Source organism: Gouania willdenowi, unplaced genomic scaffold (genome assembly GCF_900634775.1).
Source record: "Gouania willdenowi unplaced genomic scaffold, fGouWil2.1 scaffold_211_arrow_ctg1, whole genome shotgun sequence".
NCBI lineage: Eukaryota > Metazoa > Chordata > Actinopteri > Blenniiformes > Gobiesocidae > Gouania > Gouania willdenowi.
This window is the reverse complement of record NW_021144965.1, coordinates 69,827-86,637: the sequence shown is the minus strand read 5'-3', so window position 1 is coordinate 86,637 and position 16,811 is coordinate 69,827. Positions and strand designations below refer to the sequence as shown.

General features: G+C 41.7%; 1 protein-coding gene across 1 annotated transcript; it reads right to left on the bottom strand.

Moving 5' to 3' along the window:
• Nucleotides 1–2,396: 2,396 nt before the first annotated feature.
• LOC114458913 (protein SMG5-like) lies at nt 2,397–16,747 on the bottom strand. The gene is given in 15 exon segments (XM_028441292.1): nt 2,397–2,970; nt 5,717–5,855; nt 6,018–6,092; nt 6,179–6,269; nt 6,700–6,859; nt 6,973–7,032; nt 7,694–7,852; nt 9,647–9,822; nt 10,081–10,156; nt 10,231–10,400; nt 11,824–12,471; nt 12,474–12,686; nt 13,084–13,221; nt 16,286–16,503; nt 16,731–16,747. Coding segments are annotated over 15 exon segments (2,424 nt in total). The 3' UTR covers nt 2,397–2,886.
• Nucleotides 16,748–16,811: the final 64 nt, after the last annotated feature.

Here is a 16,811-nt window from a genome sequence, read left to right as displayed (position 1 = left end):
ATTTCTGTTGGTTTTAAGATTCATCACCTTTTCTGGTCACTTTTAACTCATTTTATTAGTGATTAAAACCAGGATTTCCATCTTTAAGATGACTATAATAATAATAGGCAAACTGCTTCTCTCGTCTCCTTTTTCAGCATGTACAAAAAAAAAAAGAAAAAAAAGAATAACAAAACTTCTGTGAATGCAACCATGTCGGAAATAAACTGAATAAATAAATAATAAACGTTCCTGGATAACAGTGGATATTATTCATATGAAGAGAGGTGATAAACCGCACATATGTCCAGGCTGTGAGAAAAACCTGAACCAGCAGGAAAGACTTCTAAGATCTGATCAACAATAATAATAATAAAATGCAGTTCTTGTCTCAACTCCAGCATGTTTATTGATTCACATGAAGATGCCGTACAGCTGTTAGACCCGTGGGAAGAGTTACACGCAGCTCTCCATCCTGAAGAGGCACAAAGTGACCCACACAGGAAAAGCCTTCAAACATTTAAAGAATCTTAAACGCTGTCTGAGAGACCATATGTCTGTAGCACCTGTGGGAGGAGCTTCTTTTGGCCCCTTCACCTGAATGAATGCCTATGGGGCGCCGATTGTAAAGTTGTGCATGCTAAAATAAACAGCAACTCTTTGCAACAAACCACATTATATTGTCAATGTTAAATCTAAATCTGGTTAAAATGAATTCAAATCTAAATGTTAAATAATAAATCTAAATGTTAAATCTAAATGTTAAACATTCAATTCAAATGTAATGTTAAATATTAAATCTGAATCTAAATGTTAAAGATCAAATCTAAATATTAAAATACAATATATGAATCCAAATGTTAAATAGAAACCTTAGATAATAAATCTAAATGTTAAATATTAGAGGACCCATATTTTTACGGTCTCTATATCTATAAACTGGTTCTCCCTGAGCCTGCCGACTCCCAGAATGAGGAAAACAAACAATTCCTAGATGGTCTCAGCAGCCCACCCACTGGTAAAACAGCACTCCTACAGGCTATTTAGCTTCAGCTCCTGCCATGACGTCACCAAAGGACTCATTTACATAGTCCGACCTCCTCTGAGCGATGATAGGAGACGTGAGACTGTGGTAACGCCATCAGTGGTTTAAAACTAGAATGCCCGTGTATTATGGTACATTCGTCAGAAGTCAAAAATTCTTTGAAAATCAAATTGCTTTCAGCAAACATCACCACATTCTTGCTCTATAGCCTCCCAGGTAGCGCTAGCTAATTTTCAACGGGATTCACTGTAGCATTTGTGAGTAGTTGGTAGAATAACCCTGTACAGTACTGTATGTCAGAGGTTCCCGCAACGATACAAAAATAATTATTTTTTAATTTACGACTTTCTATGCACTCAATTCATAATACAGAGAAACTCTATACCTAATTTGAAAATCTGCATAGAAGTACCTGGGAGGCTTTAGAACAAGAATGAGGTGGAGTTTGTTGAAAACAATTTGATTTTAGATAAATTTTTGGCTTCTGACAAATTTACCGTAATGCGCAATGTAAATTTGCATTTCAGTTGTAAACCACTGATGGTGTTACAGCAGTGGAACAATCATCTCTGAAGTGAAGTGTGGTGTGTCCAGCAGACCATCACCTTGAATGGATTATTCCTGTAATCACTAAACGAGATGATAAGAGCGACTTAGCAGCTCCGCCAATCAACATATAATGCTGGTGCGCGGCGCACACACACACTTCATGAAACAGTGTTTTTCTGACTCACAATCACAATAGCTACTTAAACAGCCACGCGTTTTACTGTAATGTGCAGTTTTTGGGCTGAAAACAATAACAAGAGTGTGTGGATAGTGTCTGCAGACACGCCCACTCATGAATATGCATAAATCGGCCACAAATCGGCCCGTTTGTAGAATTGCTCAGGAAGTCACTTTTCAGAAGCTAAAACTCCAGAAAACAGGCGAGTTTGGGGAAATAAACCTCAAATATTACGTTGTTGGGTGAAAAATAGCAGAATATACTGGACCTTTAATTCTTAAAAAAAACAAAAGCAGTCGTCGTATGTTTCAGTTTCATTTTATTGTTCAACGCATGGCCACACACAAACACACACACACACAGGTTTTTCTTTTACACAGTGCATGATGGGACGATCACTATGGAAACGGCGGTTGTGATGAGGTGCGTTTACAAACACTGCGAGGTGAACCCGGCAGGTTTTCCTCCCTCTTTTCCCTTCAACATTCCTGCATCTTTTCATTCAGACTCGGCTCACGGACACAGAACCACAGCGTGTGGGTACAAAAATAAAAATCTAAAAAAAGAAAAAAGGAAACGCAACCTCCGTCCTGTGTTTTCTCAGAGCACAATAACGTACGTAGATCACCACACGCCCACCGCAACCAAGAAAAAAATAAAAAAAAACTGAAAAAAGCCACAGAGGAAAAAAAATTAAAGATCTGAGAGGAATGACGTCGTCGTTCCCGAGACTTTAATCTGGTGGTTCCCACGGTCCAGGAGGCGTTTACGCTCCGACACGTTTGTTACAGACAGAAGAAAAAGAAGAAGTCCGTATCTACATGAGTCTACAGTGTATTATTCCTTTCCAAACCACTCCCGACCATCGGGGGGCGCTCTTTAAACGTCGTCTGCTTCCAACAGCGTTGTTTTCAGCCCGTGTATCTCTATTTGTGTATCTTTTAAACTCCGCCTCCCTTTTCTCTGCTTCCCGAGCTTTTGGCTCGTTGATCCGACTTCCTGTGGAGTTTGGATTTGATCCTTCGGAGACACACGGAGCAAACAGAGCGGGCGAGAGAGAGAAAGAGAGAAACAGAGAGAGAGAGAGAGGGAACACGAGTTGTGATCGATCAGCTGATGGCGGCGTGGGCGGCTCTCAGCCAATCTCCTTCCACTGACGGTAGAACTCCACCATGTTCTTCAGCTCCATCCCTGCAGCCGCCACCGCCTGGACCGCTACCTGGAAGAAAAGGGGGAGGAGCTTACACACACATACTGTCCAGAAAAGAAGTGAGATCAGTACTCCTCTTGTCTACTGTTTTTATACATATCCTTTGATGTTTCAGATATTATGCAAGTAGAAATCATATTGATTTGATTTTTAACATAATCATAGTGTGATAAGTTATAAAAGTAACATTTTTAAGTAGAACGGTCTGCATAAAAACATGAAACATGCATGTATGTGATCAGTGCGTCTTTCACAACTGTTTCTTGTTAGACATGTCACATAAAAATGTATTTTACTAAAGGTTATTATTATTATTATTATTACATTCTTGGGTCATGACCAAGTAGGAGAAAATCTGGGACAAAGGTTAAGAACAAGCCGAGGAATTCTTATGAGTTACAGCTGCACAGAGTGGGTGTGGCCGATCGATTCCTGTCCAACTCTTTTTTTTTTAATTTAAGTTCTGAAAAGCATCTAAAATACACACTCTACACAACCAAATGTATATCTGTACTTCTACATCAACTACACATTAAAAGTGCAGACAGTTCAAACAATGTCCCGTACAACTGTTAACTTGCTTTGTTTTGAATATACACACATATATAAACACACAAACATACTGTATATGTATATAGAAACAACTACAAACAAAAAGTATCTGGCAAAAAAACTGAATCAGATGCATGTAGTGCATCTGAAAATCTCAAACATTAATATCAAGGTAAAATTAAATTTCCATTTCCATCCTATGACAGAGGAATGGATCCTTTATCTCCTTAAACAGTTCCTCCTTCCCTGTCACTCTATAAATGACCACTCAAAGCTTGCCGTTGTGCTTAACACCTCTATCCATTCTTTAAAGGAGGACAAATGAGTTCATTTCCAGTGCCATAATAATATTCTGCATCCTGTGACCAGAGCGAAGCAACACCATAATCTATGACGTTTAGATAAAACAAGACAAATACCTAGTATGCAGATGGAGGGTTCTTTGACCAGGTGTAACTTGAACATCCCATTTAAGCAAGAGATGATCAAATCCCACATCTTTGTAGTATTTTCACAATCATAGAGCATATGCACTGGTGACCACACCCCTCTCTCACACATCACTGTTATTAATCTGAGCCTGGCCTCCTGGAAGGTGTTCAGTAGACTCTATTCAGGATTTTATAAAACATGAGTTAAGACTGAACTTAGAAAACCAAGAAGCAGAAAGTCTTCCAATTGTCATCAGAGATTTGGTAATTCAGATCCCTTTCCCAGCATGCTTTAACCCCATCCATTCTTGGTAAGTGTCTACTCCTGATGAGCCCATAAATCTTGGACGCCCCCATGTTTTTATATTTTAACTTGTGTGAGAGATCCTGGATACCAGTGATGCTCTGCAAATGCTGTTTGTGGGAGAGGATGCAATGTCTAATTTATAAAAATCTCCAAAATTCTAAATTAGTCCAGATTTATTTTTGAGTTTTTCAAAAGACCTAAAGCTATTGTCTCCCACCACATCACTGAGGGCGTGTACCCCACATTTAATCCATCTATCCATCCCATGCCATGCATTTCTTGTCTATAAGCAGTTTTTTATTATCATACCATATTGAGGCTCAATCTGTCAGATATGGATTAAGTTTTGATAGCTGATGGGCCTTCCTGTAGGATTCAATCAGGCCATTTGTGTGAGGAATACCTCCAAAGAGAAAGGTTGCACCAACTGTTCTTCTAACCCAACCCATGGGGAGGGGGGCATCTGGGGGCTTTGGGCCCCTCTTTCAATGCTTAAGTCCGTGTTCTGAAGCATTTTTAACTCAGACACCGACTGTGAGCCGTCCACCTCGCCTTGAGGAACCCCATGAATGCGAATGTTTTCCCGTCTCGTTCTCCCCAGATCTATTAGCTTAGCATCCACTTTTTGATGCCACGGCTTCTTCAACCACTTCTGTTCTTTTGTCTACTTCACACACACGATTCTCAACCTCCATCATTCAGTTCGAGAAGTCCTTCATCTGCTCTTTTAACTCTTCCAAACTTGTAGCATTTTCTTGCCGCGACCTCCTCAGCTCATGGAGTATTAGCTCAAGGCCCACACCATTAGCATCATCAATAGCCTCTGCATCTGACGGTACAATGCCCTCGTCCTCCGTAGGGAGCACGTTTAGCAACGTTAGCTTACTGACAGATGCCATACTCCTCTGTTTAATCCTTACCGGCACCGGTTTCGTGTCTGAGAGTTTCCAACTGAAAATTTGACCTTACTATGTGGTGGATTTATCTTCTAGGTGGTGGAGCTGTGGAGCCAAATATCTAAGCTGCCTCCATCTTGGCCGCCTCCCGGAAGTGTTTTGTCCAACTCTTCATATTTTAATCAAAACATTTACATTTTTTGTATTTTGTAGTAAAAACGTTGGAGTGACTGCCCTCTATGAGTTAAAACCTGGTTATTACATTTGAATTTTCCTGTTTGCTGAGAATGAAGGTTTGTGATGTTTTGGCGTCACTGTTAGCCCCGCCTCCTCTGATAAAAACTATCACCTGTGGACTCTGCAACCTGTGGGAGTAGGTTGGACTGAGAGAATTGTGACTAGAGAGCTATAGTGAGTATTCCGTAGCTAGTAGCATAGCATAAATTGTTCTTTGGAGATTTTACAGTATAGACTGGGCGACGTGGGCGTGTCCTAACTGCTCCAGAAGCCCTGCCCATAATCAAGGAGCTTAACCTCTCACTTTCCTTTAGGTTGGGGGCGTGTCTCACCTTCATGGCGGCTGAGCGTGTGCACAGCTCCTCCGGCGCGTGTCCTGTGAGGATGGTAACCATGCCGACCGAGTCCTCGTCTCCATTGCTCTGAGAGACGCTGAGCTGACGGCAGCTGTCCACCATCTTATACAGATACCTGTAGAGTGGACGTTACCATGGTTACACTTCACTTTGAGTCACGTTGGAGTTAAAAAAAAATACACAACAAAAATGCACAAAACGACAACAAAAAATGCACAATGTTTTTGATCAAATGATCACTAATTTATGAATGGATTATTATTATGATTATTCCTACCAAGCCTCCATGTCCTGACGCTTCAGTTTGTCTCGCTCAAAGCTTCGTCCCGACTCCTTCTGACAGCGGATGTATCTGCAGGAGCCACAGATGACAACAAGCTCCGCCTCATTCACTGTTCTCGCGCAATAAACAAGCTCCACTTTGTAAACGTCACAAACCTGTTGCCTTTGCGAAACTCCGCCTCCAGGAAGCGGATGGCGTCCCTGGCTCCAGGGTTTTCCTTCTTCAGCCGATCCAGGCCGTCGATCACTGCAGGTACGACACACACACGGGAACAAAGGAGCTCACAACGCGTCTCTCACACACACACGCACGCACGCACGCACGCGCACACACACACAAAATATCTCAAAAATACAAAACACAAAAGAAAAATACAAAAAGTCCCCAAAAACACACAAAACCCAACAAATGGCAACAAAAATTCACGACAACAACAAAGATGCAAAAATTAGGAAAAGATTCACAAAATGAGAACTAAAAATACACAAAACCACAACAAAAATTCACAATGAACACAAAAAAGCACAAGAGAAAAAAATGCAGAAAAAACTCACAAAACTACAACAATTATACACAAAAGGACTGAGATAAAATAATCAGGGATGTCCTGATCCCTTCCCTCCAGGCATTGTGTGTGTGTGTGTGTGTGTGTGTGTGTGTGTAATAAAGCTCCGACCTGTCCGTGGGATGATGATGATGAAGCAGGAGCTGCTGGCGAGCTGACGGAGCAGGTTGAGGTGGTGACAGAGTGCTGTGGTGTCAGGCACCAGGTACGGAGACATGGACGACTGGGCTTTGGGCTGCTGAAGGCTGCCCTCTAGCTGTGACACCTCCAACTGCAGCAGAGCAAACAGCACCACGTCACCACATTTAACAATCAACACTGGGTCTCAGGCACATAGTTAGCCGTTAGCAGTTAGCCGTTCATCATGTGTACGTTGGTTCAAACCTGCAGTCGGAGCTGAGCCATGTCTCTCATCAGGCGGTTCCTACGAGCCTCCTCCTCAGCCCACACACACACACACACACACACACACACACACACACACACACACACACACACACACACACACACACACACACACACACACACACACACACACACACACACACACACACACACACACACACACACACACACACACACACACACACACACACACACACACACACACACACACACACACACACACACACACACACACACACACAACTCAGTCAGCAATTCTCAAACTACGGCACAGCCACATTTACAGGAAAATCAAGGCTTTAAGCTTTAAGATGCACAATTTCTGAATAAAACTGTCATGAAATTCATCTTCAACCTTCAGTTTCAGTTCTTTATGATCAACTTTGTAATGAGTTTGTAGTCAAAGTTATTTATGATCCAATCCAACATGGCAACAAGCCGTGACATCACAAAATTAATTACTATCCAACCCCAGTGAAGCTCCAGCCTTTGGAAAACTAAACAGACAAAAAAGGACAAACTGACTTAAAAAAACACAAACTAACACAGAACTGACTCCACAAAACACAAAGTGACAAAAAATAAACAAGAAAATGCCAAAAACATACAATACAAAAACCCTTTGTTGTTTCCTGTGTTAATGCTCTGTTATTCTGAATGCTGATCATGTGACCCGTAGATCAAACAACATGTGGCTCACCATCTTGAACTGGGCCTTGGCCTGCTGCAGCAGGTTCTCCTGCTCCGTCTGACTGATGCTGGTGAAAATTCCTGCCTCAGGGTTAAAGTGCAGAACGTTCCCAGGAAGGCTCGTCAGGAAGTGACCAAAACTACGAATGCAGCAGATTCGCACCACACACTGGGGACGCACAGAAGACTGTCACTAATAAACCAGAGCGAGATCATTTCACCTCAAACACACTGGGATTAAATGTTTTTCTGACACTATAAAGAAATCTGAAAATATTTTCCATTTTTTTTAAAAAGCTGCAGCAATTCTCAAAACAAGAAACAGTTTAACTGTCATTGACTGACGTCTTCAGTCTGATTTAAAAATCTACACACAGATTTAGAGAGAATGGCTTTAGTTTTCCACATAGTAACAAAGCATGCAACTTAATAAAGAGGATACGTTAATAAATTATTTATTAAAGGCAGGCATACACTGTGCGATTTTTGGCCCATTTTGGACTTGTGCGACTATTTTGTGGGATCGTGCAAGTCTCTGCTAGATGGCGTGTCGTGCATCGTGTAGTATACATGGGGTCACGAGAAGCAATTAAAACCTGACGACCAGCTCCCGATCAGCAATCGTAGGTCGTAAGGATTTCAAACATGTTTGAAATCCAGTCGTTGCTCCTCGTGAGGGTAACGCACAGTTGAACCAGTGCCACGGACCGCCTTACCGTAAACACTCACACTGCGCATGCGTGAACACCGTAGGACTGCTGTATAAATGACGGACTGTACTGCCCGTGTCTGTCCAGCCAGATTCTGGTCCATCACATCACCGTCTTTTCTTTTTTAAAGCTCTTTTTACTGAGATTTGCGAGTGTCTCTCCACTTCCGGGTTTTTCTTCTTCGTCTGTTTTAATGGCGACGCTTCAGTGTTCTTCTTCTTCTTCTTCTTCTTCTTCTTCTTCTTCTAATTTGTACGTTGCATTTCCGGAAAGAAGCCCCCGGCGTGTCATGTATGAACGTACAGTGTGAGCAGTCAGATCGTGTCAGAGTGTCGGTCCGTACAGTGTGAAAACATGAATCTCGAGCTGCGCACATTCAGCTGAGTGCAACGATTGAAAAAAATCGCACAGTGTATCCCAGCCTTAAGTGGACAACTATGCAGTCTCCTGGAGCAAAGACAATCAGAATAATTTTTGTCTTTTTTCAAATAATATGTTGTTTAATTTATTCAGACAACTGTTCCTCGGGAAATCCACTTTGATCACTTGACATGTTTCAAAAGTCTACTGCCAGTCTTCTTGAGAGGCATCTGCTGATTTCTTTGATGTTTCAAAGGAGATTTCCTTAGGAACAGGTGTTTGAATAAATGAAACCATAACCCAGGGGTGGCCAATCCTGGTCCTCAAGGGCCACTATCCAGCATGTTTTAGGTGTTTCCCTCTTCCAACACACGTGATTGAAATGACCAGGATCGTTATCAGGCTTCTGCAGAGCTTGATGATGAGTTCACCATTTGAATCAGGTGTGTTGGAAGAGGGAAACATCTAAAACATGCTGGATAGTGGCCCTTGAGGAACAGGATTGGGGACCCCTGCCAAAACCTATGAATCAAAAATAATCTTGCTGGAATTATTACACGAAAGTCAAGGAAACATCAAAGGCAACTTCAGAAGAAACATCAAACGAAGTTTCAAAGCGATCAGCAGACACCTCTGAAGAAGACTGCCAGTACACAGTCAAAGCATGTCAGGAGATCAAAGTGGATTTCCTGAGGAACACTTGTCTGAATAAATGAAACCTTAACATATTATTTCATTGTAAAATACTGAAACATTTTGTGTCTCAATGAATCATTTGTTTTCATTTTAAGAATTATATGATGTTTTTACTGTGTACTAAAATACAAATGAAGCCAGATTAAAAAGCAATTAAAAATATAAAAAACAAACAAAGTGTGTGTGTGTGTGTGTACCTCCTGCAGAGGGCTGATCAAAGATCTGCAGCCGTTGAAGTCGAGTCGTCGGTGAGCGACGCTGAGAGCTGGTAAATGTCTCAGAGCCAAATCCTCAGGAAGCAGCAGAGACTGAACCACAGCAGGATGTTCACACTCACTGAGCAACGCACACACATCTGAGTCCACAGGCAGCTCTGCAACACACAGACACACACACACACACACACACACACAGACATGGTCATACATTGCTGCTGATGCTGTAGATATAACGATTTATAATCATTTACCATTAATTTCATGTAATTTTAAGGAAGAAATACTATATCGAGATAAATATCTACATACTGTATATTGTGATATAACATTTTCTCCATATCGCACAGGACAAAGGTGCTCTATAAATAAAGTTTGACTGATGCACACACACACACACACACACACACACTCACCAGCCTCCTGCATCTTGGTGCCGTCTGGCAGCAGGTTGAGCAGCACCGACAGACGGTTCCACAGACTCTGAGAGCTCTGCACAGACAACAGCAGATGATGATGATGATCAGCTGATCATCAGCGTGGGAACTAAAGACAAGCATCCTCACCTCTGCACAGGCCATGATGATGTCACTGTTGGCTCTGAGCCAGTCCAGGAACACCTTGACCACCTGGATCAGACCCTGGTTGGAGAGGATCTCCAGCTTCTCCGTCAGGCTCTTCTCACTGGGTGACGACTGAGAGCTGATCTGACTGTCCTCAGAGTCAGAGTCCACGTCTGAAACAACGTTTGACAAATACGACTCCAACATGAGGAACTACTGCACCAGGCAATTTACACCGTGGGGGGCGGGGCTTAGAGCTAATATCTGATTGGATGAAGTCGTCATTTCTTGAAGTTCTCAAAGTATTTCAATTCTATGTAAAAATTATATTAGATTTCTAAATTAGAAACGACTCAACTGTCTTGAAAAAGCAGACAACTGGTGGCTCGGGGGCCACATTTGGCCCTCTGTCTTATTTTGTGCAGCCCCCAAAACAAATCACCCAAAATTGTACTTGAAGATGTTGGAAGGAATATAAAGTAACTCCCAAAACACGGAAGAAATAAAAAAACACAAAAAATGACAACAAAGACCGACACATTACAGAACAGCTCCAAAGACACACAAACTGTCAACAAAACTACACAAAATGACAGGAAAATACAGAAAACACAGAAACTGACCCAAAAAAATGCACAAATCGACAACACAAAGGCAGAAAAAGACAAAAAAATGACACGTAATTACAACAAGAAGACAAAAAAACACAACTCCACCACAAATAGACCCCCCCCCCCCCCGATACGACCACCTTTTTTAGGCCCCTGCTGTAATCAATTTGCCCATCCCTGCTCTACAGCAATGATGAGCATTAAAGAGGAAGCAGGAACTTTTCAAAATAAAACTCCTAACTATTAAGAAAACAGTATGTAATTTTTGAAACTTGATTTTTTTTCCCCCATGGTCGCCCGTTATTGGTCTGCAGCCTGGTGGTTGGGGACCACTGCTCTTTAAGAGTAACTACACCACATTAAAACAAATGTATTTGGGTAATAAGTCGTGTTATTGAAAAATTCACAATCTGAGAACTAAAAAGGACAAAACAAATAAAACACACAAAACGTTAACAAAAATGCACCACGACGACAACAATGCACAAAAGGAGAAAAAATACACAAATTAAACTCTTAAATAATAATTATACAATTTTTGAAGCTCGATTATTTCATAGTAGCCCGTTATCGGTCCACAGCCCGGTGGTTGGGGACCACTGGAACGTTAAGAGTAACTAAACTACATTAAAACAAATGTATTTGGTATGAAGTCGTGTTATTGATCGATTCTAGTCCAACGCTTCGAATTTTAATCAGCAAAAATATATTAAAAGGAACAAAAACATGGCAAGAAAAAGTGATAAAAATAGGTTAAAATATAGAAAAGTTTGGTGTAGTTGCAAAAAAAGGGTAAAAATAAACAAAAATGCGCTCAATTTGTTCAGAAATTATAACAGCGTATAATAGTGTCTCGAAACCACAAATGGGGTCCTGACCCAAAGGTTGAGAACCTCTGGTCTAATGTTATATTTATTATTTATTAACTCATGACACTTTTCTGTGTGAGAAAACATTCATTAAAACGGAGTTGAATCCACGTTACCGTTCTCATTGGTTCCGTTGGCAGTAGCTGCTGCATTCACATCCCCGGGGGGAGGCGGTGTCTCCAGTGAGGGCGGGGCTGAGTCGTCGGGGGCGACAGAGGAGGGCGGCGGCCTCAGCAGCATGTTGGTGAAGGTCGGCGCCAAGCGGAAGCGTTTGGGCTGGAACAGCTGGTTGGAGAAGGCCTGCAGGTTGCTGCTGATGCTGGGGTCGGGGGGTGAGGCGGGGCCGTTGGTGGTGGGCGGGGCCTCACCCTCCCCCTTTACACCTGCGTCCTTGGGTCGTTCCTCATCCTCCGGCGGCTCCTGGGCCTGGCTGTCCACACTATCCGTGTTCTCCGTGTCGTCCATGTCCTCCAGGTCAGATCGTGACTCCTGGCTGTTCATGTCTGAGTCCGTCTCCACGTCAAACGCCGTCCCTCCCTCCTCCTCCGAGCCGCTCCCCCAGCCGCCCGCCCTTAAACCACCTCCCCCCTTAGTGTGCTTCCTGACGGGCGGCGGGTCGAGCTGAGCTGGCGTCACGGCGCCGCCCGTGGAGTCAACGCGCTCCCTCTTCTCCTCGTCCTCCTCTTCGTCGTCCTCGCTCTCGAAGCCTTCGCTCAGGTCGCTCTCGTCTTCTCGTCGGCCATCTTTGCGAGGGCAGCGGCGCGGCGGAGGCGGGACAGCCGCGTGTACTTCCTCTTCTGCTTCTGTTTGTCTTCGTCCGGCTTCTGCTGCTCCTCGGCACTGCTCAGCGGCATGACGGCGGCCGCCGGACGGCCATCTTTGTTCTCCTCTTCCTCCTGGTCCATAGAGCCGTTCTGCAGGGGCCTCTCCTCAGAGCGGTCCGTGGACGGGGGGGACAGGTCCCTCAGATCCAGTTCATCTAAAAAAATAAGAGAAAAACATACAGTAAACCTTTGTGTTCCCCTTTCTGACAGATTGCCACTAAAGATGCAGAATTATCACCCAGAACCAATCAGTGCACCTGGTAACATAGCTACGCCCCTTTACCCTTTGACTCTGCTCAGACGGCGCCGCTACATGCTAAGCTAACCCAAACATGTTCTTTTGTTTGTCACAATGTTTCAGTGAAAATAAACATTTACAGGTTAAAAAAGGCTAATTTAATACTAAAATATATACATATATATATTTAAAAAAAAGGTTTTTTCATGCCACAGTTTTTGGAGGCGATATGAAACAGCTGCTGCATAGACAGACAGACGACGCCCTGACAGACGTGGAGTTTGAAGTTTGAATCCCTTCTGTTGGACGCTTACCTGCAGCGTCAGTGTGAAGCGGATGAACCTGGCTCTCCGTGTCCTCCAGCTCAGCCTGCAGACGGATGTTGACGTGGTTGACGAGGTGTGAGAACAGAGCCAGAGTGAAGGCGATGGACGCGCCGTACAACTTTGATCCTGAAGACACAAACCACTGAGTTTACTTCATCATGTGTGTGTTACCATTGAACAAAGTCATCAACTCAGAAAGTGACAGGAAAACCTCGTCAGTTCCAGAACTGCTCGTTTTTCACGTGTGGATCAGATTCTCAGGGTAAAACTGGCTGCTTTTTAATTTCATTTCTAATTTTACCATAAAAACTGTTTACCTTGCCTTGTTTGGCATCATACTTTCACTTTTTAAACGGTGAAATAAAAATCACACAATAACACTAAATCTGAATAGAAAAAAAAAGGTTTTTTTTACTGTAGAAAACACAAATATCTTTATCAAAAGAGAATGCAAATGAAATTTGGCCAAAAAAGGACAGAAAAGTGGTGAAAAGTATTCAAAGTGTCAATATTGAAAGAATTAGTTTAAACTGGCAAATAATGTGCATGACAAATGGTGAATGTGGTTAAATTGACAAAAATAATCAATAATGGGTCAACATATGTGACAATAGGTGGAAAAGTGGTGGAAATGGTTTATAAGTGCTGAACATGTCTGGAAAGTGGAAAAAATGTGCAGGAATTGAAATGTGATGTAGAAGTGTTAGAAATGAGAAAAATGTAGCAAAAATACATTAAAAGGAGCAAAAATATGGCATGAAAAAGTGATGAAAATAGATTAAAATAACGTGAATTTAACTACAGAAAAAAAAGTTCGGGCTCTGTTATAAATACCTAATGTCTATCGGAACTGTTGTAGGAATGTGCAATGTTTTATTGTTTATGATTTACAGTCAAAAATATTCTCACCGGTAAGAATTTGTCCTCCCACGATATAAACGATATAAAGTTCCCATGTTGGAAATTAGCGAGTGCCACAAACCATTTGTCCCTCAGTTTAGCCAAGAATGTCACAAAAAACTTCCCGTTTGTTGTCAACAACTTATTATTCTCTGGAGCGGAACGTTGTTTATGGGAGCTCTGCACGGTGTGCACCGCCCCCTCACACACCGTTAAGTGTGTGTGTGTGAGGTGTTTGTCTCAGCTACCTGAAGCTGCTATGCTGTGATACATCACTGATCACTACTTGGTTAAAACCAGATAACATCCAACAAAGAGAACTGATCCTAGTTTCTCCATCAGATTCACCCAAAGTTCCACAAACACGGGGACAGAGATGAACCTGTGGCATCGATTATGAACTGGAAACTCAACTAAAGCTAACTATGCTAAGCTAACCCACCGACACACGGACTGGGCTAAGAGCTAATGCTAACCACTCCATATAAGAATAGACCAAGTAAAAATAACATGTCTTACTGTCATAAAACCACAGAGAACCATAGATTTGTTTATGGTCAGATTTAACACTTTTATGAAAGAATAAAAACTAAACATGTCACACATTGTGTGAAATAAATGTTAGCATAAATAATAATATCACGATTCATCCGTCCAAACCAATATTTTTAATTCTATTTCACGTGTTCACAGATAAAGCTGGTTCCATTAGACTAATGTAACTATTGAGATTATTACACATAAATATACTGAATGATTACGTCATCAGCTTGATCTGCTTTAATTATAGGAAATCAGAGAAATATTTATCAATCATAACTTTATGTAACTCATTATCAGATAAATGAAACAAGATTCATCAGCAGTAGAAACACTAATGGAGTTATTTGTGCTTTTTTTTTAAAAATAAATTATTTAATTTCAAGTGAGGAAAGAAATAAATTTGCATACAATGTATTTCATAAAATCTCAGCTCATGAACTCTGAGTCAGCAGCTATTGTAGCCTTTTTTAAAGTGTTTAGTGTTGATGTATTCATATTTATTTGTGTTTGTAAGGAACCTGTTTACACTAAGTTGTAATTTTTTAAAATTTATTTACAGCTTTTATTTATCGTGATTTTTATTGTTATCGTGATAATACCAGAAATTATCGGGATAGATTTTTAGTCACTATTGCCCATCCCTACCCTGTAGGTTTCACTTTTGCTTTGTCGTGTTCTGGTCAAAGCTTGAATAAGGTTCATATCATAAATGGTCGGTGTTTAAAAGCAAATCAACACCACAAAACGCCAAAACTAAGTATTTGTCTCTCTTGTTCTTTCTCCTCTGCACCTGCTCATTCATTCTCCGTTTTTTTTTTTTGGTCGACTAATCGCTACGTGTGCCACAGTCTTACTTGACCAACCATTTCCTTTGTTGACTACAGCCCTAGTGGTAAGCCTGCTTTTATTAATAAACTGTTAATGTCAACATCAGATCAGCGCACGGGGAAACAAACACAGGTGCAGTGTGCCCCGCGGCGCCAGAGACAACAGTGGATCTATTTACATAATCCACGTATTATATATAAGGTTAATCCATGTTCTTGTGCAGAAAAAAGATTGATTTAACGGTGGATTCTTGCTTTAAGCCTTTCTTAATTTGTTCCCTCTCTGATCTGATCTGATCTGATCTGATCTGACTACAGCACACTGCACAGTAACAGCTGAAGCACAACACTTTTTTTTTTTTTACAGCTGTTGCTGGACATAGAATCATGTTTAGGCATTAAATACATTATATTGATATTTAATCCTTATCACCTATTTAAGTGCAATGCATTTTTTTTTTTTTTTTTACGGTATTGAAACTGATATCGTTGCTGGTCAACCAATAAAAATCTTGGTCAACCACGACGGCGTTGAACAATTAGTCGACTAAACGACCAAAGTTGGCAACCCTACTTGAAAGTGTAAAAAATGTGAAGAAAAGGCATTAAAATGTGATGTAGAAGTGTCAGAAATGGGAGAAATGTAGCAAACATGGCAAGAAAAAGTGATGAAAATAGGTAAAATATGGTAAATAAAAGTGAAATAAAAAATGTTTGTTGTCGGTGCAGAAAAAGGGTGAAAATAAGCAAAAATTGGCCCAAATTGTAAAAAAAAAAATAAAAAAAATTCTTAGTTTCTTGAAGGAATCTGACGAGCCCCTCTCAGTGTCTCCCGACCCCAAACGTGGACATGATCTCAAGGTTGAGAACCCTAAAATACTAAGTTGCATTTTAGTCCCCTCAGACGTTACTGCACTGACCTCCTTCCTTCAGGCTGTGGACCACCATCAGACATGTGACCACCATCTTGAACACCAGGGTGTCGGGTAGGGCCGTGCAGCCTCCGTCTGCGTGAGGCTCCTCCTCTTCCTCGGCGGGGGGTCGGGAGGCCCCGCCGTGCACAGGCAGATAGAACAGAACCAGGTTGAAGTCCTCCAGAACCGAGTGGCAGAGCGCCGTCAGCTCCGTCTCCATCAGACTGAAACACAGAAGGGAAAGCACTCCACTGTTATGGCTGTGGGAAAAAAGCAGGATGACACACGCGCACACGCACACGCCTGTTCTTAGGCTGAAGCAGACTCTGAAGGTACAGGAAGCTCACAAGGAACCGCTTGATGTCTTTGGACCTAAAGAAAAACTAAACATTAGATTTTTCATTTCAGGAACAGGACAGCACATTTAAATAAAGCTCCCCTGAGGTCTTACCGAGGACGCAGTTTCATGCCAAAATGTTTTAATTACTTTTAAACATATCAGAATAGTGATTAATATTTAAATTGTTATGTA